This window comes from Apteryx mantelli, chromosome 23 (genome assembly GCF_036417845.1).
Source record: "Apteryx mantelli isolate bAptMan1 chromosome 23, bAptMan1.hap1, whole genome shotgun sequence".
Classification (NCBI taxonomy): Eukaryota; Metazoa; Chordata; class Aves; order Apterygiformes; family Apterygidae; genus Apteryx; species Apteryx mantelli.
The window spans coordinates 2704017-2727715 of NC_090000.1; the positions used below are offsets into that span (position 1 = coordinate 2704017).

A 23699-nucleotide genomic window follows, 5' to 3' on the forward strand; every position below is an offset into this window, starting at 1 on the left:
GGCAGGATTCCACTTTAGATCACTTATTCAGCATACATTCTCCAAAAATGCCTTAGGCCCACTGGTCACAGAGGTCAGGAACACATACCTTCATGCTTTCCACTGGCAACCAGTTACATACTGTCTTCAGGAAGAGCCCACCCTTCTAGGGCCAACACCTCTTCTCAAGGGCAGCGAGCCCTTACTGATAATTATAATTAAGTATCATTATTGAATATTTTCCACAGGTGGAAGAAAAGCAGCAGCTCTATTGCAGATCTTCTGCCAGCCCTAGGTGTCCTTGCCATTCTCATTTAGCCAGTGTAATTCACCACCTGCTGCTTAGGGCTCATGTTTCTCCCCTCTCTACCATCAATCAGCCCCGTCTGCCTGACAGTAAATACAGGCAGATCATGATTCCTTGGAATGCTAGTCTGTCCTTTGCTCTACCCCTTTTCCCAGTGCCATCTATATGATGCTGCATAAGGTTAATTTTCATCTCCTCTGAGATTAGGGAATTGCACATTTTGAAGCTGGCCATCAACTTCATTCTTGGACGAAATCATTCTTTAGCAGGCAGATTCCTCCAGAGGGCCTGACCTCCTTGTTCCTGGGTTACAGGAGACTCCCACGACACTCTGTGCTTCTAAGAAGAGGTGCCTTTTCTGCATTCATTTGATGAACCTGAATCTTTCCTGACTGTTGGATTTAGGGACCGAGCTTAGAAGAATAACGTTGCTCATAATCTTTACTCTATACCCTCTGAACACTGCCCACAGGGTCAATAGTAACAGCCCTCACGCTATGAGGTTGGTCCCAGCATGAAAGGCATTTAGTGTCCTGCATATTCAGAGCACTGAACCAAATGTCTGCAACAACAAAGCTCAAAGGGTGGTCTAATTGCATCAGGATGTGATGTTTAAGGCCTCACATGATTTCTGCGCTCTCTGACATCTTAATTAGATGATCTCTGTAATCTGCCATCCAGTGCTCTTCCAGTTTTCGGTCTTATGTTTTTGTTTGATGAGGCCTTTGCAGAAGCAGACAATAAAAACTCACAAGCAAAGAGAATGATGTTTCTCTCTGCTCCCGAAGTCAGCAGAAGATTTTTTTTTTCTGGAAATCACTACTTAAATATGATTCAGGCTTTTTAACATAGGGAGATAGCCTCTGATGCATCGAACAGTGAAACACAGCCACTTAGGACCAGAGTGATGCCAGAACGACCATATATACAGAGAGGGTTCCTCTTTCATATAACTCTTACTTTAAAGCAGGACATGTAATTTTTTTGAAAATAACTTTTGGCCTAATGTGTATTTTCCATATCTCCTATAAATAGCCCACCTCAAGCACAGAAGATGCCTCAGTGCAGCAGCACTGTTTGGAAAAGGAGGCATCTATGCAGTTTCATGCACACCAGGAGACAGAAATATTGTGTGAACTGAAACAGAGAAAACTTGTGACTCAAAACAAGGAGACCTCCTTAACTCTTATCCCCCCCTATCTGAATGCAAACATGGACACTTCCAACCTCCTAACATATCTGGACAAGGATTTTTCACTGATTTGATGAGATCCAGCGAGAAGGATTACCCTGAAATTTTGATGAAAGCCAGCAAATATTTCCTATGTAACTTCTAAGCTCAGTTTCAAAGCTTCAAGCAGTGTAAACCTTTTGGAGGAGCAGCCCAAGGAAGCCCTTATCCCAAACTATGTTTTAGGCACTCAGTTTCTTAGTCTTAATACAAACCCTTTCTTTAGTTCTGTGAATTTATCTCAAACACTAGCCACCTGTTTTTTTAGCCAGATTCCAGAATGTGAAGAGTACAGTCTTCAGTTCTCTGATCTCTTAGCCCACGCAACATTTTTGAAACCACTGATTTTGACTGCCCTTCACTGGCTGTTCAGGTTGGTCCAAAGATTTTAGAAAGCAAGTGCCTGCAACTATGGAAAGCATTGGCCAGATCTTTAAAATTTCTTTAGAGATATTCCTGCCATCTCTGTGTGGTCAGAGGAAATATAAGGAGTTGTAAATCCAACTCTCTGGGCTTCTCAACACAGATCTCACACAGGAACTGATTCTGCCCTTCATTTAGAAGGTCAGGATCAGGAGAACACCGTCCTCGTGTCCGGAGGGAGAAGAGCAGGGATTTTTGCTCAAAGCCTGGCAGTACAGCAGGGCTGAAATAACAGCTGCCTTTGGCATCTTGGCTAACCGCTTGTTACTGGGAGGGGAATAAATGACTGCTCTGTGGTGCCTGTTTGGTCTATTACAGGAGCAGCTCACTGGCAGACTTTCAGATGCCAGCTCAAGTGCTGGGAGGTCTGTGAAGGATGAAGTTTAGAGTTGAAGGTGCATTTCACATGTTGTCCAAGTACAAACAATAGCAAGAATTTCCAGAGCACCCAACTATCTTTCAGGATACATGATTATTGACTTCAAAGTTTACCACATCTTTCACTGTCTTTTACCCATAAGCAGTAAGAGCTGGGGTGTTACAGAGCAAGGCCCAATTCCACCAAAAGTGAAAATATTCAAACTCCCTAAATTCCCTCTGCCATTTTAATTTTTTTCGTGTTGCACAGCCACATTTTGAACAGTTGTCATGCTGCATTCCAGAGACATTTGACTTTCAGTAGAGGATGGAGTAATTCTTACGTGTGCCTACAAATGCTGCTATTTTATTCAGTTAGTGTTGCATTTTAGAATACGTTTTGAAAGAGCTTAATAGATGCAAATACAAGATCTTTTTACACAGCTCACGAAGCCAGCATGACCACTCACATCTGAAAGACAGTTATGCTTGGTAGTTTGTTACAACCTAATAATAACTAACCTTGAGTCTCCTCCCAGGAAACTAAACCTAGGTGAGCAGATGGCAGGAAATGCACGTCTCCAACAGCTTTTTATCTCCATATAATGAAAGAGTTATTTTATTTGTGCAGAACAAAAGCCCAGTGATCCCATTTTTCCTTTTCATGTAAGCAACCTTTTCCTTCTGCTGATATTTTGCCAAGACATATCCTTGCTGTCACACAGAGATCTCACCTGTGCCACCCCTCTTCCAGATGGGGGGTATTTTTGTGAGTGGTAACTAAGCAAGCCTTCTTCAAATAGTAATTTTGCCTGACACTTTCATAACAGCACAAGTAAGAGTTCTCCCTGGGATTAATCTGTTTTCTACCCATACTCCTTTTAACTCCTATCTCCTGTCTGTAAAGGTCCTGGGATTACTCACTATACCTTCCACACCCACAGTGGCAGTCCTATGCACTCTTTTTATGTTCACAGATCTGAAGGTGGTATCTGTTCGCTTAAGCCACGTTGCTGTGTTAGGGATCACTTCTGGCACTTTTGCAGGATGTTTTAGTACCTCAGCTCCCCAGTCTGAGGGAGGAAAGGATTTTGAGTTTTGAGGCTCTTTTCTCTTTAAACAAACAGTGTTTCCACCCAAGCAGACGTGCAAAAAGCTGAACCGTAGATCTCTTACTGTAAACTGCCAGTACTTTGGAGCATATGATTCTCCCTGATTGTCAAATGGTTCCACTACACCCAAATAAAGTTTAAGGTCTGTCAAAACAAACTGCACTGAGACATCATCTGATGCTTCAGGAAAGAAAAGGAGCGTTGTTCCTTATTTAGGAGCATGCAGTCACTAGCCCTGCACAGAGGGAGGAAAGAAGCTTTGTGAAGAGGCTAAGCACACAGTACGACTGAACAGTGCCTTTTGCAGGCAAGGACCTTTAATCTAAAGAGAAGGGGAAGGGACATCCAGCGAGGTTACCTGGTAAGGATGCAGGGCACTAAAGATGCATTTAGGACACAGACTCGGTTCCTTGCTCTGCTTGCTCACTGTGAATTTGGCAGCTCACTTTGCCTCTGTGTGCCTCAGTTTCTTGCTGTAAAGCAGATGTACTAATTTTTGTTTTCCTTGTAAAATGCTTTGAGATCTACAGTGATAACAATAAACCTTTGCCTGTTACTGTGCAAATGCACTGGTAATACACTCTGCCTAAGGACAGCACGGACACTGCTGCACAAGCAAAGCACAGCCTACCTTAGTCATACAGTGAACCTCAGGCAGCGATCAAATCTTAACGGCTGAACCCCTAATCTTGTGTAAAAGCAAACTCATTTTTCCCTTGTTGATAGTCCTGCTGCTGGCTAGGCACAAGGGCTTTGGACAAACTCAACAAGAGTTCCTACCAGAGCAAGCAACTCTCTGCTAAAGAACATCTCCATGTAAATCCAGGTATGGGAAGCCCCGGCTGTGTTTTCTGATGTCTGTACTTGAGGCATAGCAGAATTACACAGCAGCAGCTGCCTGGCTTCTTGCAGACCAGAGGGGCAACCTGGCAAGAATAAGCAGTTCTTCAGCTCCAAGCCTTTCTTGCTTTGGCCAAGCCTTAAACAAGCGAGCTTGATCATCCTGTTGCTTTAACAGCGTACGACCGGAAGTAAAATGCTAGCGGATACATACCAAAGTAAAGCTGATGTGAAATGAGACTCAACCATACTACGTGGAAAATAGCAGCATCTCTACAGAGCTTGAAGTAGTTAGCAAAAGCCAGGCTTTGAGGAGTCACTACACTACACGACAGTCACTACTCAGTGCCGCAGGGAACACACAGGGATGGGCTGGCCCTAATGGGCTGAACTGGACGAAAGAGACTGGAGTTAAAACAGCTCTCTTCACAGTGAATCCTATTAGCTATAAATAGCACTCATTGCAAGGGGAGGGTGAGTGCAGGCTTCTGCTACTAAGATCCCAGTAGCAGAGACGTTTTTATCACAGATCACACATTAGACAATGGGGGACAGAACGGCTGCGAGCACAAGACAGTAGCAACACCAGAAATAGAATGCCAGAAAATTACTTCAACCAGAAAAGCAAACCAAAACCAAACCCAGGCCATTTCTCGCAGCAAGGATTCAGATCTCACAGATAGCATGCTATCTAATCACCTCAAGTGAACTGACAGATACAGCAAACCTCTAATGGTGAAATAAGCAGAGAGACTATATATGTGGGAAATAGAGGAAATTCCTGTTTCAACCGCCACTCAGCTGTGAACCCACCACTCAGGGGAAATTATTACACCCTACGCTCAGCAAGGCGGCAGGCAGCGAGCAGCCCACCAGGGTGAGAACACAGAGCCCTACCTGCACCGCATCGCTTCCTGCACACGTACTGCTGGGGAACGAGCAGTTCCCACCTAGCAAAACGCATATGCATTTCCCTGCGTTGACAAAGCCTTACGTGGCAATCTTGCACTGCACTTTGCTGCTGTTGGAGACCCTAATTCAAAACAGCCTCTGCTTGGGCTCTTGAAAATTCACCTCCATTTCAATCTCCAGGGAGTAGCCAGTCCCAGTCCCAGGCTTGTTGTCCAACGTAGTCTCGGAGGGAGCAAGTTGCCATTTCAAATGACTCATTGTGCACAAGCAGCTACATACTGAGTCTGCCAGAGGAAATGATCTTCCTACTTCAAAAAGAGAAGGTGGAGAAGGGGATAATTGTTGAAGTAGAGCCACATTAACGGCTTGGAGCTGTCAGGGCCATTTCTGACACATTTTCTGTGAGCCCCATCTGTCTTAAACAACTCACAGAAGCCAGAGCACTTGTCTTAAATAAACTGCATTTCCTCAAAGAAAGAGAGTGACCTGAGGCCACATGGACAGAGTCACCACAGCAGAGACCCTGTGCTCTAGTTTTCCGTATGTGATAAACTGCCATTTACAGCAACCACACATTCCCATGGCACCATCCAGCTGTGGGACTGAATTATTTAGCTGTCTCAGAGCAGCATAAGACTCTCTAAACAGCAGGGAAGCACCTTCAAGGCAGGATACTCCATTAATGAAAAAGGGACAGGAGCTGTGTGATGCCCTCAGGGGAGTTCACTCCATTTCAACATTAAACAAAAGTAACCCTGCTTTGGATGTCTGCAGATGACACTCTCTGCAACCTATTTAGGCCCAGGGACTCTGAAAGGGAAGGGAAATGCACAGCCCTGAACTTGCAATTTACAGGTCCCCTTTAGCAATTTGTGATTATGTTAATCATGGAGAAATCACCAATCTAACAGGTTATGTGTGAAGCAGAACTGCATTAGCTACAGAAGGGACAACGATGCTGCATCCTCCACCCTTGCTCGAGAGATAATGAGGCTGCCCAGGTGCCTTCAGCCAGCAGGGCGGACAGGGAGGGAGGATGCAAAGAAACAAAAGAAACTTGTCTGTAGCCTCTCGCTGTGTTGGGTAACATTCCAGGCATGGATTATCGGCCAAAGGTGCAAGACAGAGACACAGAACCAGCATCCCTAGAGAAACAGAACTATACCTAGCCTCCAGGTCCCGAGCATGTCCAGGGTTGCACCTGAGCTCAGCACATATACCTATAAGTTTGCTAGCTACTTACTTATTTGTGTGGGCTAATCTATGCACAGATTTGGAAAGTATGTCTTTATATTTCAGGGTACCTAGTCACAAAAACAGCCACCTGGCCACAAAAGATGCTCTACCAAAAGCATAACAGACATTGAGTCAGCAAGGCAATTCTCGCAATTCGCTGCTTGTATAAAATTGTGTCTGACTCTTTATCTTGAATCTGGTTTCACACCCAAACATTATGCTTAGTAGCCACTCACTTCTAGCCTTTTAATATTGGAGTCCTGTGTTGAGATCAGACACCTTGGGACACTCTGTCACATCTGGGGACTTATACAAATAGCCACATAACGTGGAGAGCCGGATAGAGGGGAGAGTATGGCTGCTGGATCAAAACAGAAGACAAGGAGTTACAGGGTTTCTAGTTCATTCCCAGCTCTGTCAGTGATGCAATGTCTGCCCTTTGGCAAGCCGTTTAACCTCTCTGTGCCTTAGGTTTTGTACCTGTAAAATTGATTTTATTTTGCCCTTAGTTATAAAGTGCATGATGTGGCCCAGTGCAGAGATCCCAAGTGGGAGACATGAGAGTGAATCTCAGGTTCTGCCGTGGCAGCTGAGCAGCCTCTGGGTAAAACCAGACAGGCTGGGTGAGGCTGGCATTGAACGTAAAATTGTTTTTTGTTCCCATTATTAATATATTGGTTACTTTTAGCTTACGCCAGAGAAGAAATTGCTGCCCTTGAGAACAGGAAGTGTAACCCTCTACGACTTGAGCTGAAGTGATACCTTTGCAGCTAAAAACGAGACTGAGGTTCTCTGTGGAGAAGGGGATGGAGTATTTACCCAGTTAAGCAGAGCATTAAAGGGAGACCTGTGGTTGGCATGAAGCTGTGAGGTTCGAGTTTCATACCTCTTTTGTTTTGCCTCAGATGACTGGCGCTGCTAAGCTTGGAAGGGGTGTGCGTTTGCTCTAAAGAATGGAGTATAGGGGTGGCACAGTCAGATGGGGTCGGGGCCTTGCACAGACGACGAAACACTAAACACACCCAAAACAGGATATGCGCCCTAGGAAAGAGCAAAACACACCAAAAGACCCTCCCCTCCACCAGGTGAGAAAGGAAACAGCAGCCACTATTTGCTTCCAGAACAAGCCCCCCCAGTTTTCCTTCCTTCTCAGCTTGCAGGCAGGAAATGGTGCTCCAGCATGGTTTGCATGATGAACTCCAGCCAGGCAGTGGCTGTCCTGGCATTTTGTGCCAAGTCCGCAAACGGAGAGTCCAACTCAACTAACTTTTGTGCACCCTAAAGAGGGAAGCAAACAACAACCTGCCCTCCCCTGGCAGTCTCAGCATTCCCATCTTTGGAATTTCTTGGCGGTTCTCATTCCTTATTTTATGATTTACCTGGCTCCTTGACAGCAGAATAAGCAAATAAAGAAAACTTCAAAAATGCTATTTCCCTGACCAAGCTGAATTTCAGTCCCCAGAAGTTCAACCTACAGAACAGGATGGAATAACAAACGAGACAGACTGCTCTGTGTCAGCCTTTCCTGAGAACCGTGTGTGTTCACACAGCAGATTTACAGCCTTTCCAACAGCTCTCAGACATAGAGATCTCCTATACTCAAGAGAGGAGTCAATGCTACAAAATAATCCATTCCCCACAACCTTACTGCAGTTTACAGTATTTCTGATACAAGAATAAAAGCTCTGCAAAAAAGAATAAAAAATCCAAGCTAAAAACATCAGCTGTAAAACAGCTACAAACTCTTCAAAACTACTGCTGTTTTGCAGACCCCTGGCTGAGCTGCTCAGTATGCTTTTCTGCTACTCAGCATCTCTCCCTCTCAGAAATCTTGCTCATTTTTCTCCTTTTCTGTTTCTCAGAGCGCTGGGAGACCTACCAGTTCCTGAGAGAGGCTGCACAAAAGGTGGCTGCCTTGCCCTGGAAAGGTCTGCATGAGCCTTGGGACATGCATTTACCTCCGTGAAGCCCTCCTGCAGGATATCCAGTAAATTCCCCCTGGCCAAACAGGCGAGCATTCTCCACGAGCCCACTGAAGGGCGAGGGTCTCAGCGGACGCAGGGCAGCTCCTCCGGCTCAGGGCACGACCTCTCCGTCCTCCTCCCAAAGACAAAGAGTTGGAGCTCATCAGGAACCGTATTCATAGTCCCATATGTGCAGCCCGTTACTGCGCGCAGGATAGTTGAGCCAAAGTCAGGGCTTGCACTGGGCATGCTCGTGGGGAGCTGCTGGGGGAGTAGCAAGCTACATGTCATACGGTTCCTATAGAAACGCTTCAGCTTACGAGATGCAGGCCCAGGACTGAGTTGGGGAAACATCTGAAACCTATTTCCAGCAATCGTTCTCACGCGGAACCTGCTGCGTGCAAGAGATTTTCAAACCCACCAAACACAGCGAGCTCTGTCCGGCGTGGGGGCAGGGAGAGAGCAGGAAGGAGAACGGCAAACAGCAGATGTCTTGCTTAGTTAGGGAAGTTAGAGGGAAGACTGGAACAGCCTTCAGCTTTAACTCTCAGCAAAGGGTCAGCAGCCCTGAAGAAAGAGCAGCGTTTTCAGCAACCCCTGGAGAGGCAGGAAATGGCAACCAGGCTACAGCGTAGCTAGTAACATTTACACAGTACTAGGCTTCACTCTAGCTGCCATGCAAAGAACTTGAGGAATTAAAAACAAAAGAAAGAAAACTTTCAAAATAGAATTAAATACAATTGCCAGCAAAGTTTCTAAATCAATAATAATTGCATTCATTCCAGAAAACAGCTACCAAATATCTCCAGGCAGTCCCTCAAACTCCACCTCATCTTAGAGGAAATGCCAGAAGAAAACATGAAAAACCTCTAAGAATGGCTGAAGCCACCTTCTGCCAGAGGCTCTAGCTGCCAATCCACAGAGCAACAGTACAAGTACTGTCCAGTGACATTCAGGCTTGCCTTCAGATTTCATAATATTTGGTTTTGACCAAGCATTTCCAAGTGAGAAGACACATTTAAAAACAAACATGTTTTTCAGCCTAAGTATTGGAAGGATCTGGAGGAAAAAGCAATGGCAAATTTTTATCATGCTAATATTCTCTCCACCACATCTGGAGAGGTGCAGCTAAAATTCAGAAAGACAAGCAATAGGTCATTCACTACTATTACCAATCCCATTCATTCAAAAAGGAGCTAGCCACCTCCCCAAAAATAACATATGAGTTTTAAATTATTTATTTATGTTTGTCTTCCTTACATACTTTTAATAATTCAGTGTGAACTAAGATTTTAATGTTATCATTGATTGTACTACCACAGCTGTTAAACAAAATAATAAATATTGTGAGGCTTTGCATAAAATTCTTGAGAGTTGGCACTGCTGATGGTTAGCACCATGATCCAGCCTGCATTTGAGATGCAAAATGGCTAATTAGATGTCGATAAATATTTATCCACAATTTGTACAATGCAATCAAGTAGATTGTGCCCTTGCAGTTTCAAGCAAATTTCATACATAATCTGAATAAATGGTTTCCCCATCAGACAGAAAGTGACCTCATTTGAGCCTTTTCTATGGACTTTACTATGATATTCTTGACTAATATTCTCAAAGAAAGGTCATATTTACTATCTGTTTTTCAATGCTACATAGTAAATATACATTCATAGCAGATTTCTAATATTAACAGGTGAGAATGCTAAGGTCAACCCTTCCCTATACTGCTTGAATTTATGGAATAAAGAAAAACAAACTCAAGGTGTACTGAAAATCAAATGCATTCTGGCTGCACAGAGAGGTGGCAGATGGCTGTTAGATGTTCTCTGGTTTTAGAATTTATTTTATGAATTTGATAGCAGATTAAATATTATATGCTCATAATCCTCACAAGCTCTAGATATTGGTACTTGTCCTTTGAAGAGGAGAGAAGCCATAGGCAGGCAGTCCCTAGTCACAGATTTTACACTGGAGACATGACACAAATTCACAGGATTTAAAAAATAAATAAAAATAAGAATAAAGAAATAATCTGTTCAAACAGTACAGAAATAAGAAGCACACACAGGATTTAATTTGTAAAGCGTATTGTTTAAATCATGATAAGCTGATAAACTGAGAAAAATGGTTCATTTATCATGATCCCCAGTGGCATTTAGTGGGTGTCCTGTTGCATTAGCAGTGGGCAAAGATGAGGCACTTACTGTTAGTGCTTGCACTCCGTCATGTAAGGACTACAAAGCATTTGGGCAACAGCAGGATATAGGAACTGCCATTAAGTCACTGCTTGCTGTGCAACCGGTATTTGACTATAGAAGCTTTATGTGAGGTTTTGACAGGCATCTCCAGTTTGTCAGGGATGCAGACTGGCTGTGTTCAGAAGTCAGACACAGCTATTTGATCATCTAAACTCAAAACAATTCCAGGCTCCCAGTACAAGCTCTCTGTGGCACTAGCCCCAATCAGAGCCCCAACGATGAGGCAATTGCACGATACCTCACACATTTGTCAGTCCGCGCATGCACTTTTTTTACCCCTAGTCCCTCTACCCCTATTTACTGGCACAAATGAGAGGACCTAAAGCCAGATGTGTCACCTATAATACAGTAGTTCCATCCCTGAGAAATGCAGAAAGACTGTCTCAGCTGAACACACTAGTGGAGCTGTGAAGAAGCTGCTTTGGATTGGAGAGCCTATTCAGGTTAGAAGCCCTCCGCTGCCTGCCTTTTTGGATCACCAAGAGAAGCTGGGAGTGAAACATGAAATTCAGGTGTTTCCTTTCAGTCCTGTATCCCTATTGTGGACCTTCTACCTACTCGAACACCAACACAGCAAAGGGCAAGGTGTTGTCCTAAGTGTCAGGTTCAGGTACAGACCTCCTCACAGCATGTTTCCCATCAGAGATCTTGTCATCAAAGATTTGCTTCTATATGGGGATTCTTATCTCTGAAACAGAACTGCCTCGTTTTGACAATATGAACGTCAGAGAATAGAAAGTAGGCCACTTCTGCTGGCTAGCCTGAGCGGCAGAGCATGCTGGGCCCTCCTTTTGTTTGTAACAGTAACACAAATGCAGCTGGGGGGGGTGTGTGCTGAAATACCTTTTTTTAATTATAACCCAGCTCTCTCCTCTTTGTGTTTCACTCTTTTACTCTTGAAGTAGGAACCATATTTTTCTTTCAGTTTTATAGCATCATACAAGAGGCCTTTGAATGCTAACTTTGCAAGAAGCAAACAAAAGAGCTTCTATCTAAAAACTAATGCTTCACAATTCTCCCTTTCAAGAGTGACTTTTAAAACTCCCTGAAGGTGAATCCAAAATGAAGGGGACTGGGCAGTGATATCAAAAGGGCCTTGGCGTCTACTGTTCTGGGTGTGAGTGACCTTCAAAACAAACACCTAGGACATCAGTTTGGTTGGTGGCATTGCCCTCTCCCGGCCAATTTCAGCATAACCCTTGTACATTCCCACTGTCAAAGCATGGGCCAGGCACATTACAAAGCCCTGTTACTTCTCTATTTCATGTTTTCATGGTGTGACTGTCATGGTGTCACAGGATCACCACCAGTACAAACACCTAGGCCTTCCTTCAAGCCTCCCCTCCAAGGATTTTAAAACATTTTATCAACATTCACCAACTGTTCCTTTCCACAGCTCTCAGGAAAGAGAGAAGGATCCATGGCTTCATTTCGGATCTCGCTGGTAAAAATTGGGTTGGGGAAATAAGGGCAAGTGAGTTTGATTCTGAAACAAAGTATGGGAGGCCACAACTGCAGGAACAGCACAAAGAGCTGCCCAGTGCAACTAATGCCTTCATGTCACTGAGCTTCTTCCCCCCACCAGCACCCAGAAGAGAGGACAGGTCCAATAAGGACTCCAGGAAACTTACAGAAGATGCAGCAGGCTGTGACGTGCGACAGGGAACCACATCTACCAGAGTTCCCATGCTGGTTGCCACAACTTAAGACAATGCTAAGGGGAATGTACCAGTACTCCGTCCTCCTTGAAACCTGAGGAGGAGAAGCAAATGTATTAAACACAAAGGGAAGAAACTTCTTAGGGAGAAAAAGGGGGGGGGGGGGACTTACTAAGGCAAATCCTTAATTTGACCAGAACAAAGGAGGAAAGTTGCCACCTTCTTTTGTTGCCTTCAGCAAATATATTTAAGGGCTATAGTCTTAGGACCTAGGGAAAGTTACACATTTCTGTATCCTATTTCACATGTGAACTATGTACAGTGGACAGAATTCCCTTGAAACGTATGTAACATCAGGATTCCTGGTTACATTGGCTCATACTGCGCAAGGGATCTAATTATCTCTTTACATGTGTAGAGGGGGAATCCAAATGAAGCAGAGGTTAAATACGCCAGGCAGTAGGAAGTTTGCCTTCAGGAACCAAGTTACTGTCAAATACTGAGGCTATTACTTAATTCAGTATTAAAGGACCCAAGCAGTAAAGATCCATAAATAACATTAGGAAACAATTCCACATACTGACTTATCTGCATTTAGGAACTTTTAGTAATCTACATTTGCATAGTCTTCTTTTAGAGGTCTGGAGTAAAGTTCAGTGAAAGCAAAAGTGGGGGTGTTTGGAAGAGGTAACAGAATGCAAAATGCTAAGATTCCTTTAGACAGACTCCTCAGAGTGGAAAAAAAAAAACAAAAAAACCCAGCTGGAATCATTATTCCTAAAAATTACTTAGAGGTGGGCAAAATGTATTCCTGCAGTAGCTGGTTACTATTCTCCCTGGTGTGCCACCCCAGTCGGGTACCGCTAGGACCAAAGCTCAGGGGGTATCAGGTGAGAGCGGAGAGGTAACGGGGCAGCGCCGAGGCAGGCGCAGAGGCACCATCAGGCCCAGCCTGCGGAGGAGGCTGGCAGCGAGGGGGCGCGGAGGCTGCGAGGCCGTGGAGGGGCTGCGAGACCCAGGATGCCTCTGGGAGCAGGGCTGCACAGGGGTTGGTGTGTGGGGAAGGGGGCCAGGATCCCTGGAGAGGGGCAGGCTGGGGCACTGGGATAGGGGGAAGGGGGCCGGGATCCCTGGAAAGGGGCAGGCCGGGGCATTGAGATTGGGGGAAGGGGGCCGGGATCCCTGGAGGGGGGCAGGCTGGGGCACTGGGATAGGGGGAAGGGGGTCGGGATCCCTGGAGAGGGGCAGCCTGGGGCATTGGGATTGGGGGAAGGGGGCCGGGATCCCTGGAAAGGGGCAGGCCGGGGCATTGAGATAGGGGGAAGGGGGCCGGGATCCCTGGAGAGGGGCAGCCCGGGGCATTGGGATAGGGGGAAGGGGGCCGAGATCCCCGGAGAGGGGCAGCCCGGGGCATCGGGATCGGGGGAAGGGGGCCGGGATCCCTGGAGAGGGGCAGCCCGGGGCATTGGGATAGGGGGAAGGGGGCCGGGATCCCTGGAGGGGGGCAGCCCGGGGCATCGGGATCGGGGGAAGGGGGCCGGGACCCCTGGCGAGGGGCAGCCCGGGGCTCTGGGGCGGGAAGGGGCCGGGAGCCCGCGGCGGGGCGGCCCGGGCCGGGCCCTACCTGCGGCGGGCGCGGGCGGCGGGCGCAGGCCCGGGCCGGGCCCGGCGCGTTGCCGTTGCCATGGCGGCGGGGGCGGCCCGCTGCGGCCTGGCCCGGCCCGGCAGCTCAGGCCGCGCCCCGGCCGGCGGCTCCGCCGTTAAAAATACGTGTGTTGCCCCTGCCTCGTTCCCGGTCCTGCAGCCCCAGAGGCGGCGGAACTTGCATCCCCTCTCGACAGAAACGGTTTAATTCCCCCAGGTTGTTTCCAAGCACGGTTGATTCCCGAATAAAAACCGATTTCTCTGCCAGTGAGTATCGGCTTCACGTTTCCCGCAGCAGGCAGGGAGAAATTTCCTTCATACACCTTTTTTTTTTTTTTTTTAAGGAAAAGCAAAGCGTAAGGAATTGTAAAAGCCAGCGGAGCGGCGGTCCTGGAGGAGCGCACGCACAAGCGGCGCGCGAGTGCGGACAGCCGGCCTGAGCCGCCCCGGTGACCGCGCGAAAAAGTGCACCTTTATTAGTTAAAACTAAAATTAAACCTTTGACATTCAAGGAACATTTGATAGGTTAACGCTGGTTTAACCCCTAAACATAACAATCCTGGGGAACACAAGAGATACATTTGCAGACACTGCTAATATTCAGTGCAAAAACGGGTCCTTTAGAGAAATCTGCCATTCCAAAGCACGTGACTTTCACATTTTTATCCACTCAAGGTCTGTTAAACAGGCAAAATTTTTCCTGCTGCTGCGCAGAGCGTTTGATTGCCTGTGAGACGCGCCGTGCCTCTCACAGCAGCCAGGCGCCTGCCCGCGGGGGCAGCGGGGCTCCCCGGGGAACACGAGATAAAATACCAGCCGGGACTTCGAGGAGCTCATTAAAGCACAGTTTCTGTCGCAGCTCCCACTAGTTCAGGGTAGAAAAGAGCCAAGGACTCGATTAATCCGCAGATCAATAAAACTAAGTGACGTGCCCAGAAAGCGAGCTCCTCCGAGCCGAGCCCCGTCTGCATCTCTGCTCCCTGCAAAACTGGTGTAGCTGTACGGATGTGCAAATTTAGGCCACTCCGGGCCCCGCAGCTGGAGCTCAGTGTTTGTGCAGCCTTCTGTCCCCAGCCCCAGCTCTTCCTGGGGGAGAAGAGCTTCGGTACCGTCGAAGAGCCTTCGCTGTGCGTGCCACTGCAGGAATGGGCTGTTTCACTTAAATTGTCCTTAAAAACGACCGGCTGGATTCTGTACCTTCTCGAACGCCTCCCGCCTGCTAAATTATGATCCATGTTTAATAATGCATATAAAAAACTCAGTGTAATAAACCTGCTTCTTCCTACGCTGAGGAAGGCTGGACTAGACCTGAAGCCAGTGTCCCTTTTCAGCCTTTGTACCGGCGAGTCAGCGGAAGAAGGTCCCTGACGGACCAGGGCTGGGTCCCCAGCTCCACCTCCGGCCGCCGGGCCGGCAGGACGGAGCCCTCACGTACCTGTCCGACACACGCTTGCAGTTGAAGCCTGCGTCCATCCTGTCCTGCCTGGTCCAAAGGGCAGGGCGTTGGGCTGAGCATGGAGTACCGGCAGGAATTCAGAGGAGCAGGAAGAGGAATCCTTGGCGCTCAGGAGAACTAGCCCTTCCAATAACATAATACTGCGTCTATTATAAATAAAGGGCCTTACCCTGCAAACCTTACTCTGGCCTTACGATAGCCCCACTGAGGTCTGCTGGATAGCATGGGCGAAAAGAGCTGTTTAGGTAGAAAAATGCTGGGCTTGGTCCTCTGAACACTTCCATGCCAGCACACGCTGCCTGGGCCAACTTCGCTGTTTATAATGAGCAGGAACTGCTTCGTGCTTTTTACACTCAGCTCAGCCATAACATGCAAAATGATATACGTTTATAAAATGTAGCAGGATGCCCATCTTTAAACACCAGCAATAAACAGGTCGTCCCACATTCTGCATTTAGCTATTCAGACCATCAGTTAGGAGCAGAACATGCCAAGCATTGATTTAGTGTCTGAAGATACTGCTGGGGAGCCCTGTTCAGCTGCCAGCACAGCAAATTCAGTCCAGCAGCAGAAGTCTTTTGGAAGGTTGCTCTACTGCATTACTAACACTATTTTAAATCCATAAAGAGATTCCCAAAGGTATATCTGGGAAGGACAGCAGGATAAAAACGCACGGCATGAGCTCTATGTTTCAGGGCTTTATAACTGGGGCTGCTAATACAAAATAATAAGACAAAGGTGGAGAAAAACTCCAAAGCCCTTGCTGAAGTTGGCCAGGATTCATTCCCAGTGTCACAGGCATGCAAACAGCTACTTTACTCTAAGGACTCGATAACTACCCCTAAATGTTGGCAATGGCTTTTAAATGTCTGTCTTAAAGGTAAATTGTGAATTTTGCTTGTTTCATTTCCAGTCAGAGCCAAGAGCCTGCTGCTCACTACCACACGTGCTAGGGGAAGGATGCCTATCTGTGCAGCCCTTCAGCAAAAGCAATTGTTCTGTACCCCTCAGCCACTTCTGCATTTCTGGTCTTGGTCCTAGAGTGCTGTGCATGGTCACAAAACACTATTTTTTGAGCAAAGGGGGTGCAGCTAGTGCTTGAGGCCTGCAGTGTGCAGTGGCTGGTGTTGGAGGAAGACATTGTGGCAGACACTGTTAGAGGTTTCATGCCGTTTCCTCACGGTATCATCCACATGTCATTTTCTATAGCATGTTGCAGAATTTTCTTAGCATTGACATAAAATCCAGTGGCAACATATCTTTTATCCCAGGATCTAATCCCATTTGCTGTGTTCCCAAGTCTGCCTGCAGAGCAGCACTCAGGGAGACCTCAGCTACAGCAGAAACCTTCTCCCTGCAGCTCTGGGCTGCAGCTTTAGCCTTCATCAACCGCAGAGCAGTTCTACCTTCTCATGGAGCCCAGAGTAGATGGGTTGCTAGCTTCAGAAGCGACCCAGGTTTTCCGAAGAGGAGAGGTGTCTTTTGCCAGCAGAACCAGATAGAACTATTCCTCATGTGAGGATAAGTATGTCTGCAACCTCCAAAGCCAAATGCAGGTGGAAGACACAGCCTCTCTGCACCTTCTCAGGGAGACTTGATCTGTCCATGAGCCCGGCTTGGGTCTACAGCATCTCTAAACCTGTGAAATTCTTTCGCTGCTGAAGGAGGAGAGGGCCATCAAGCCCCTTACACCAGGGTCCCGTTCTTGCTGTCGTATTTCAGCCTGGGCCTGGGGAAGTTGAGGGTGGCATACTCTGTGGCATTCTGCATTTGCAAGTTCTTCACCTCCTCTGCAGAGCGCTCCCGGGCCTTGGTGAACACCTGGATGTCCGCGTAATGAATGCTGTCATCCTGTTTCACACTCTTGGGCTTATTCACGGTGGCATAGACAGGAAACTCCGGGACATCTTCGTACATCGGAGCCTTTAGGGAGAAAGAGCTCTAGATGGTCAGCTCCCATGGCTGCTGCTGCAGCTGGCTTCCCCCGATCCCGGGGGAGACACCCTGCACACCGCCACCGGCAGCATCCAGCTCCCCGATGGCTCAGGCTAACTGTGTTAGCAGCACCTTACTGCTCCATCCAGGGGAAAAGGATGGGCCCACATCACCGTGCAGCAATGCACGTTGTTCCCACCACCATCCCAGCCTACACAGGATGACACATCCCGGCTCAAAATAAACTGTCCCGTGTCCTTCCAACCCATTTAGCCTAGAAAGTGATGGTCAGCCCTGTCCTTGCGATGCCCCGTTAGCAAAACATTTCTAGGAATCTGTTTACCTTCCTGCCATGCTGGTGCTGTTGGCTCTCATGTCTCACTCTAGTTCCTGAAAAAGAAACACCAGCGGATCAGGTTAACACAACTGTTTATTGTTCCATCTTTGAATGCAGAAATGCAGTGTCTGGCACATAGGCTCTCCCCACTGGAAACATATCGAATTTCTGGCCCATCTGACATCCTCACCCTAATCCTGGCATTGAGGCTCGCCTCCGAGAAGAAAGCCTGGGCTTGTTGCTTTGGAAAAAAAATAAGGTTTCCCGAGATGACAACATGCTGTGGACCGCAATGTTCTTGGCAGAACCCAGGAGGACGTACACAGCACAGACAGCTTCCTTGTCAGGCTCTTGGAGAAGTCAGATCCAGTTTTAACTTTGTTATTTCCTTTGCTGTCTGGCAAACATGTTTTGCCAAGCTTGATCCAAAGGCCACAGGGCACAAGTGGGCCACTTAGCGAATGCACTTGGTGGCCAGAGAGCTGATGTCAGAGGGGCATTTGCAGCTCTCACTGGAGCATGACGCAACTTCTGCCTTGCTGCTGCTTGAGGGTACTCACATGCTTTTTGGTGAGAGACTCGGGCATTTTAAAGAAAATGCTGAAGTCCCTTCCCTCCCCCTTGCCAGTCTCATGGCACATCACACACTTTCTTCTAAGTTTTAAAGAAACCTTGCCTCTTGCCTCAGCCAAACTTCTCTTCGGGAAAGTTAGGTACAAAAGAGTTTGGGAGGGCACCTCAGCCTCCGGGATCCAGCTCACACTCAGCACTGACTGATGTCAGCTAACCAGGGGTTAAGCTGCTCCCCCTGCTCTCATTCCCTAAAGCAGCTTTGCAAATCCTTACCTTGCTTTTCCTTCTTTCTTTTAAAAGGTGAAGGACACTTCCTGAAATCAGAGAGAGATGTTAGCCCTGAGCAGCCCCAGCCTCCGCTCTGCTATTGCATAACACGCGCACCCAAATGCACCACACCAGGGTGTCCCCTCTGTGGGCAGCTCCCCAGCTGAGATGAGATCATGACAACACTGCAGCAGGGGACCCGGGAGCAGCTTGACCAGAGCCCATTTGCTCTACCAGCTCTGGTTTTGGGGACCTGGAAACGCCAGAGACTTCAGGGCATTTTGCAGCTCTGCATGAGCAGCTCTGCGGGCTCCTGTCCTGCTTGCTAAATGGGATGTCCCATGAACCAGAGCCACTTTTGCAGGAAGAGGGTCCAAAGGAAAGATCTGGCAATGTCTTTCCTGCTTTTGTGGCACTTCTACCATACCCCACAGACATCCCCAACTCTCCTTGCCTTTCAGCCCTGTCTGGCTGTCCAATGTGCACATGCATCAGAGTGAATGAGAGCAGATTTCACTGCAGTTTTGCAGCCACATTTCCACAGCTGTGCAATCAGAGGTGCAGGGTGCAGAGCATGCTCTGGGTTGGCACGAAACATTTCTCTTAGGGCCAGATGCTCTGATAGTCCCATACCCTTGGCATCCTTGACCAAGGAGCAGCTGTGCACAGACCTTGTGCTAATTTAATTTTTCAGATTGTTTTTCCTCTTCTCAATTTTCCACTTCAACACAACCAAGACAAACACAACCAAACCAAACAAGCTATGCGCTTTGTATAAGCCAAGCCAAACTCTACCCTCGGCTGTACCTGTGCAACGAGAGAGAGACAGGCCAAATACAGCTATGTCCCAGCCAGGCTGCGAACAGCAGCCAAATTCATTCCTGCTGTAAAAACACAGATGGGAGCGGAGCCCCCGCAGGCCAGCGCTGGCAAGGGGAGCGCAGGGTGGCCGAGCAGAGACGTGTCACATTCTGGGCCAGATGCATGAAGCAAATGTTATCGTTCCAGCGTGCTTGGAGGGCTGGAGGAGAGCAGGTGCCAGCCCTTGTACGGCTCCTCCTGTGCACGCTGGGCTGCGTCTCTGCTGCGGCACGCGCAGTGGCTGAACAAGGGCAGCTAGCACTTTTTAATGGGACAGGAGAGTCACCAGATGGTACCCAAGGAGCATGATATGTCCCACAGCGTCTGCATTTGCCAGACAACCCTGCCACAGCCGGGAACGACGCAGTGCCTGCGGCAGAGCTTGGCCTCTGCCAGTTTTAAGAGGCAGTTTTGGCGGGGGGGCAGGCGAGCAGGGCAGAGTGTGTGCGATAATGGCTTTGGTGCTTTAAGAGCAAAACAAAAAAAAAAAAAACATGAATGAGAGCAAAGAACTTGGAGACCTTCAAAGTGGCCAGTAATGATTAACCAGCCTTGCTAGAGCTGGGAAGCGCAGTGGCAGGAAGGCCGTGCTGGCTGCGTCGGGGTCAAACCAGGGGCTGGCCCAGCGCTAGCCCGTTGCCCAAGGGCTGCACGAGTAAAGGGTCTAACCCTGCTCCTCGCGCCTCTGCCGTGCGCTGCTCTGCGGAGGTCCCACGGGCTGCCGAGACCCCAGCGCTCATCGGACAGCAGCTGGGGGGCTGCCCCAGGGCCGGGGCCAGCTCAGGGCAGCAGGGCTCTGCCTTGGGGCGCTTCTCTCCCGCCTCTGCCGGCTCCACGAGGCTGCAGAGCACATTGCTTCTCTGCAGCATTCAGGCAGGTTGCGCAGTGTAATTAAAATAGCTTTGCTTTAGATAGGATCAGCGGGGTCCCTGGCTTCTTTCCTGGGATGGTGGTTCCAGCTTTCCAGGCTGCTTTCGCTTGTTTTGGTTGCCTTCCTTTGCAGAGAGCGAGTTAGACGCCAGTCTGTAGGCTGGAGCTATTCTGAGGCTGTCTGCAGGCTGGTCACAGCCAGGCAGGAGGTGGCATCTCCCAGCCTCCGATCTGCGGTAATTAGAACAGATGTGGCAAGGGAAAGAAGAGCAGGGCAAACCTCTCCCTCCTTCTGCTCGAAACCAGGTCAGACATGTTGCACCAGCTCACAGCCCGCTAGAGGCACACTGTATTCTGAGCGACAGCACGCACATCCCTGCCTCTGTATCGCGTCCTCCCCTTCGCCAACATCAACACCTTCCTGATTTCTGCCCTATGCAAGTCCGCTTTGCAGTGGGTCCCAAATCTCAGCATCCGTTGCAATCCATGCGCACTGCATAATCCAGCCGGGAGCGCTCCCTGGAAGGGAGAAAGCCTTCCCGCCGCAGGGCGGCACGCACAGATGTGCCCAGACCTGGGGGCACATTCCTTCCTCGGTAACTTCCCTCTGTGACTAAATCTGCTTTCCTGTAAAGCCTTCAGGAACCTCCTCAGGCTCTCACCATCTGCTGTGTGTCCCTTAGGGCCCACACGTCGGTGGTGACGATGACGAGGCTCTTCCATCCGGGAGGAGGTGGGTGCCTACCTCCCCTCAGCCCTGTTGCAAGTCTCAGCTTTATTTAGAAAGCCCAGCTCTTTGCTGACATAGCTAGGGTGCTTCAGAGACAGCAAATAGCCAGAAATAAAGCAGTATCGATGCCTGGAAACACCTGAACTAAAACTAAGTACCATTTTTTCCCCTCTGTCACCGAGGCAAAGCTATGAATCATCCAAACCTCTGCTGTGGGGCTTCAACATGCCACAGTCTGCTCTTAGTCATGGTCCTTTGTAGATGCTCACAAGCCCACATTACCAACAGCACGTTCCCGTTGGCTTCCTCCCTCCTCGTCAGGAGCCCTTTCACGCTGGCTGCACAGCGCGCCGGCAGCCTGGGAGCCTCAGGCTCTTCTTCACCCATGTGTTTTCCCGTGCAAGGTGGGGAATGATGCTCCTGGGGAGAGAGCTCTGCTTTCCCCTCCCTGCACAGCCTCTAAGGTAGATGTTAGCACTTCAGTCCTGCAGGGTCGCTGGGAGCACTTGTTCTGCGTCTTTGCCCTTGGCGGGAGGAATCCGCCGCAGGGCAGCAGTGGGAGGGTTGCGACACCCATAGCAGAAATACTGCTCCGGCTTCTTAGTTTCCATGCAACCTCTGGAAAAAAATCAAGCAGGACATAGGAGCCCCCGTCGTGTAGCCTAGGGAGAGCAGCATTTGACGCTGCCCCAGGGGAACAGGTAGGAGAGAGCCTGCTGCAGCGCCGCTGCCCGAAGGGAGCGGAAAGCCGCGCTCCTGCAGGGCCCTGCCCAGGCGAGTCACCTTCAAATTCTGGTTCGTGCTTCCTTCCGTGGGCAGAGGTGTTTGTGCCCGGCCTGGCACCGCCTGGGCCTGGCACTGACGCTGCAACATGTGCTGAAACGCTGTTGCTTGTGCTCAGGAGTCCCTGGCTTTGCCAGCCGTGCGGCGCCCAGGGCCTGCAGCTCGGCTCTCCTCGCTGCACGGCCCCGAGGAGCAGGGCCGGGACGTGCAGCTCCCTTCAAGGCAACCAGTCTGCGCCCCAGGGGTTCTCGCTCCTGAATCCCGGACTCCCCCACCCTCCAACTGGGGCTTGGGCCAGAGGACCCAGGAGTCCTGACCCCCATCCTCTGTTCCAGCCACTAGGTGATGCTGTACCTCTCTTAATTATTAAAAAGCAATGATGGCTTTTTAATACTTCAGCAAATGCAGTGCTGGAGAGAGTGTCCTCTGGACTTCAGCTGATATTCATGGCTCTTCCCGCTTGTACCACTCTCAGAGCAGCAAATATTTCCACTTGGCATTGAATAATGCTCCGCTGTGCCCTTTTTCTGCAAGCCGGAGGTCCAGGGCATCATGTGAGCCTGGAGGGATTAAACTGGCACCCTCCCTCGTAGGGGGAAAAAACCAACAGCATCTGAAAAACGTGGCCAGGGTTTCCTGAGCGCAGATAAAACCCAGGCAGACACAGGCAGGGAGAGGGGCTGGGGACGCCGCGAGCAGGACGGGGAAGCTCACCCAAAGCCCTTGGTGCCAGCCCTGCCCCAGGGACGCCAAGGGGACACCTTAGGGTGCGTACCTGGCTGGAGAGCGCTGGGTCACGCACGAGGGTTTTAGCTAAATCCTTCCTGGAACCGCGCTATTCTCAGCTACCGGCACGGCTGTGGGAGTGCGAGGCTGCCGGTCCCGGAGGTGCCACAGCCCGTCTGGGCTGGGAGATGGGAGCGGCGAAGCCCCCTTTCCCGTCCCCGCTTGGGCAGCCGGAGCCCCTCCGCCTGCCCCGGCACCTGCACGCAGCCGCCCGACCCGCCACCCCGGCGCTTGCGCTGGGTGCCTGCGGGAGCGGGCAGGGTGCCGGGCTCGGAGCCCCACGGCAGCCCTGGGAAACTCAGCGCCGGCAAGCAAAGCTTGCAAAGTCCACCCAAACTTTTGCTCAGGCTGCCCCGAGCCCTCGCTGGCCATCCTCGTCCCCGGCGGACGCCGTACTCACCACGCTCGCCCGCAGCTGCAGAGATTGCCCATGTCGCTCCCTCCTCCATGAAGCAGCAGTGTTTTCTGGACAGGGAGAGCTTGTATTTCCTGGTTCCCCGCTCGGCCCCTGGCTATTCTAAGGGAGTGTCTGGCAGTGTCAGATTTCTCTCCATCACCGCAGCGAGGCTTCGCTAGGCCCGAGCGTGCCATCTACCGGAGGGCTCACCCGGGGCTCCCCGGCCCCCGGGGTCTGCGCTCCCCTCCTGCCGCCCGCCGAGGAGAGCGCCAGGTCGCACCGTGCCTCCAGGCCTCGGCCCCGGGGTTAAAACGCTGCTTTCCGATCTGTACAGCGGCTGCCCCTCCGCTATCCCCCTCTCCTGCCAGTGCCGCCCCGTGGATGCCAGCAGCGATGCGAAAGAGGACGGAGGAGAGATTTCAAATGTCCCTGAATGGGGGGAGAAACTCCAGGGAGGCCCTGGGGGAGAGGAGCTGTCAGTCCTGTTCACGCTCCAATTGTTGCTGCGTCGCCGCCGGTGGGATGCCAGAAAACTGGGTCGCCTGGGCTGGCAGCACCTGGGCATGCGAGCGAGTCTCCCCGGGAGGGAGGCCAGGCGCCGGCCACACGTGGCAGCAGGGTGGCCCCGCAGGTCCACTCTCGGCTGAGATTTAGTGCTGCTGCACCTGCCCGGACAGAAGGTGCGCGTAACCTAAGGCACATTACTGTGCATCCAGGTTTTTTAAAGTCCAGGTCTTTATGTAGACCAGAAAGTACAGATTTGTGCTTTTGAGAATCTCATGA

At 49.7% G+C, this 23699-nt stretch overlaps 2 protein-coding genes across 3 annotated transcripts in view; both read right to left on the bottom strand.

Annotated features, from left to right (window-relative positions):
• Positions 1 to 8578, bottom strand: part of DIXDC1 (DIX domain containing 1) — a 41865-nt gene extending 33287 nt beyond the window's left edge. For both annotated transcript variants that reach the window (XM_013956631.2, XM_013956646.2), the window contains exon 1: positions 8356 to 8578. In XM_013956631.2, coding sequence (XP_013812085.1) covers positions 8356 to 8415 — 60 coding nt within the window. In that variant the 5' untranslated portion in view covers positions 8416 to 8578. The remainder of the gene's footprint in view (positions 1 to 8355) is intronic.
• Positions 8579 to 14303: 5725 nt separating this feature from the next.
• C23H11orf52 (chromosome 23 C11orf52 homolog) lies at positions 14304 to 22987 on the bottom strand. The gene is made up of 4 exons (XM_067310155.1): positions 22920 to 22987; positions 18496 to 18536; positions 17656 to 17702; positions 14304 to 17300 (listed from the first exon to the last, which is right to left on the bottom strand). The coding sequence occupies exons 1-4, from the start codon at positions 22949 to 22951 to the stop codon at positions 17064 to 17066; spliced, it is 357 nt and encodes a 118-aa protein (XP_067166256.1). The 5' UTR covers positions 22952 to 22987; the 3' UTR covers positions 14304 to 17063.
• Between the last annotated feature and the right edge of the window lie 712 nt (positions 22988 to 23699).

Excerpts from the sequence above, each read along its gene's own strand:
- C23H11orf52 (XM_067310155.1), bottom strand. The coding sequence starts at position 22,951 with ATGGGCAATCTCTGCAGCTGCGGGCGAGCGTG. Across the intron at positions 18,537-22,919 it reads TGCAGCTGCGGGCGAGCGTG|GAAGTGTCCTTCACCTTTTA; the intron begins GTGAGTACGGCG and ends CTCTGATTTCAG. Across the intron at positions 17,301-17,655 it reads AGCACCAGCATGGCAGGAAG|GCTCCGATGTACGAAGATGT; the intron begins GTAAACAGATTC and ends TTCTCCCTAAAG.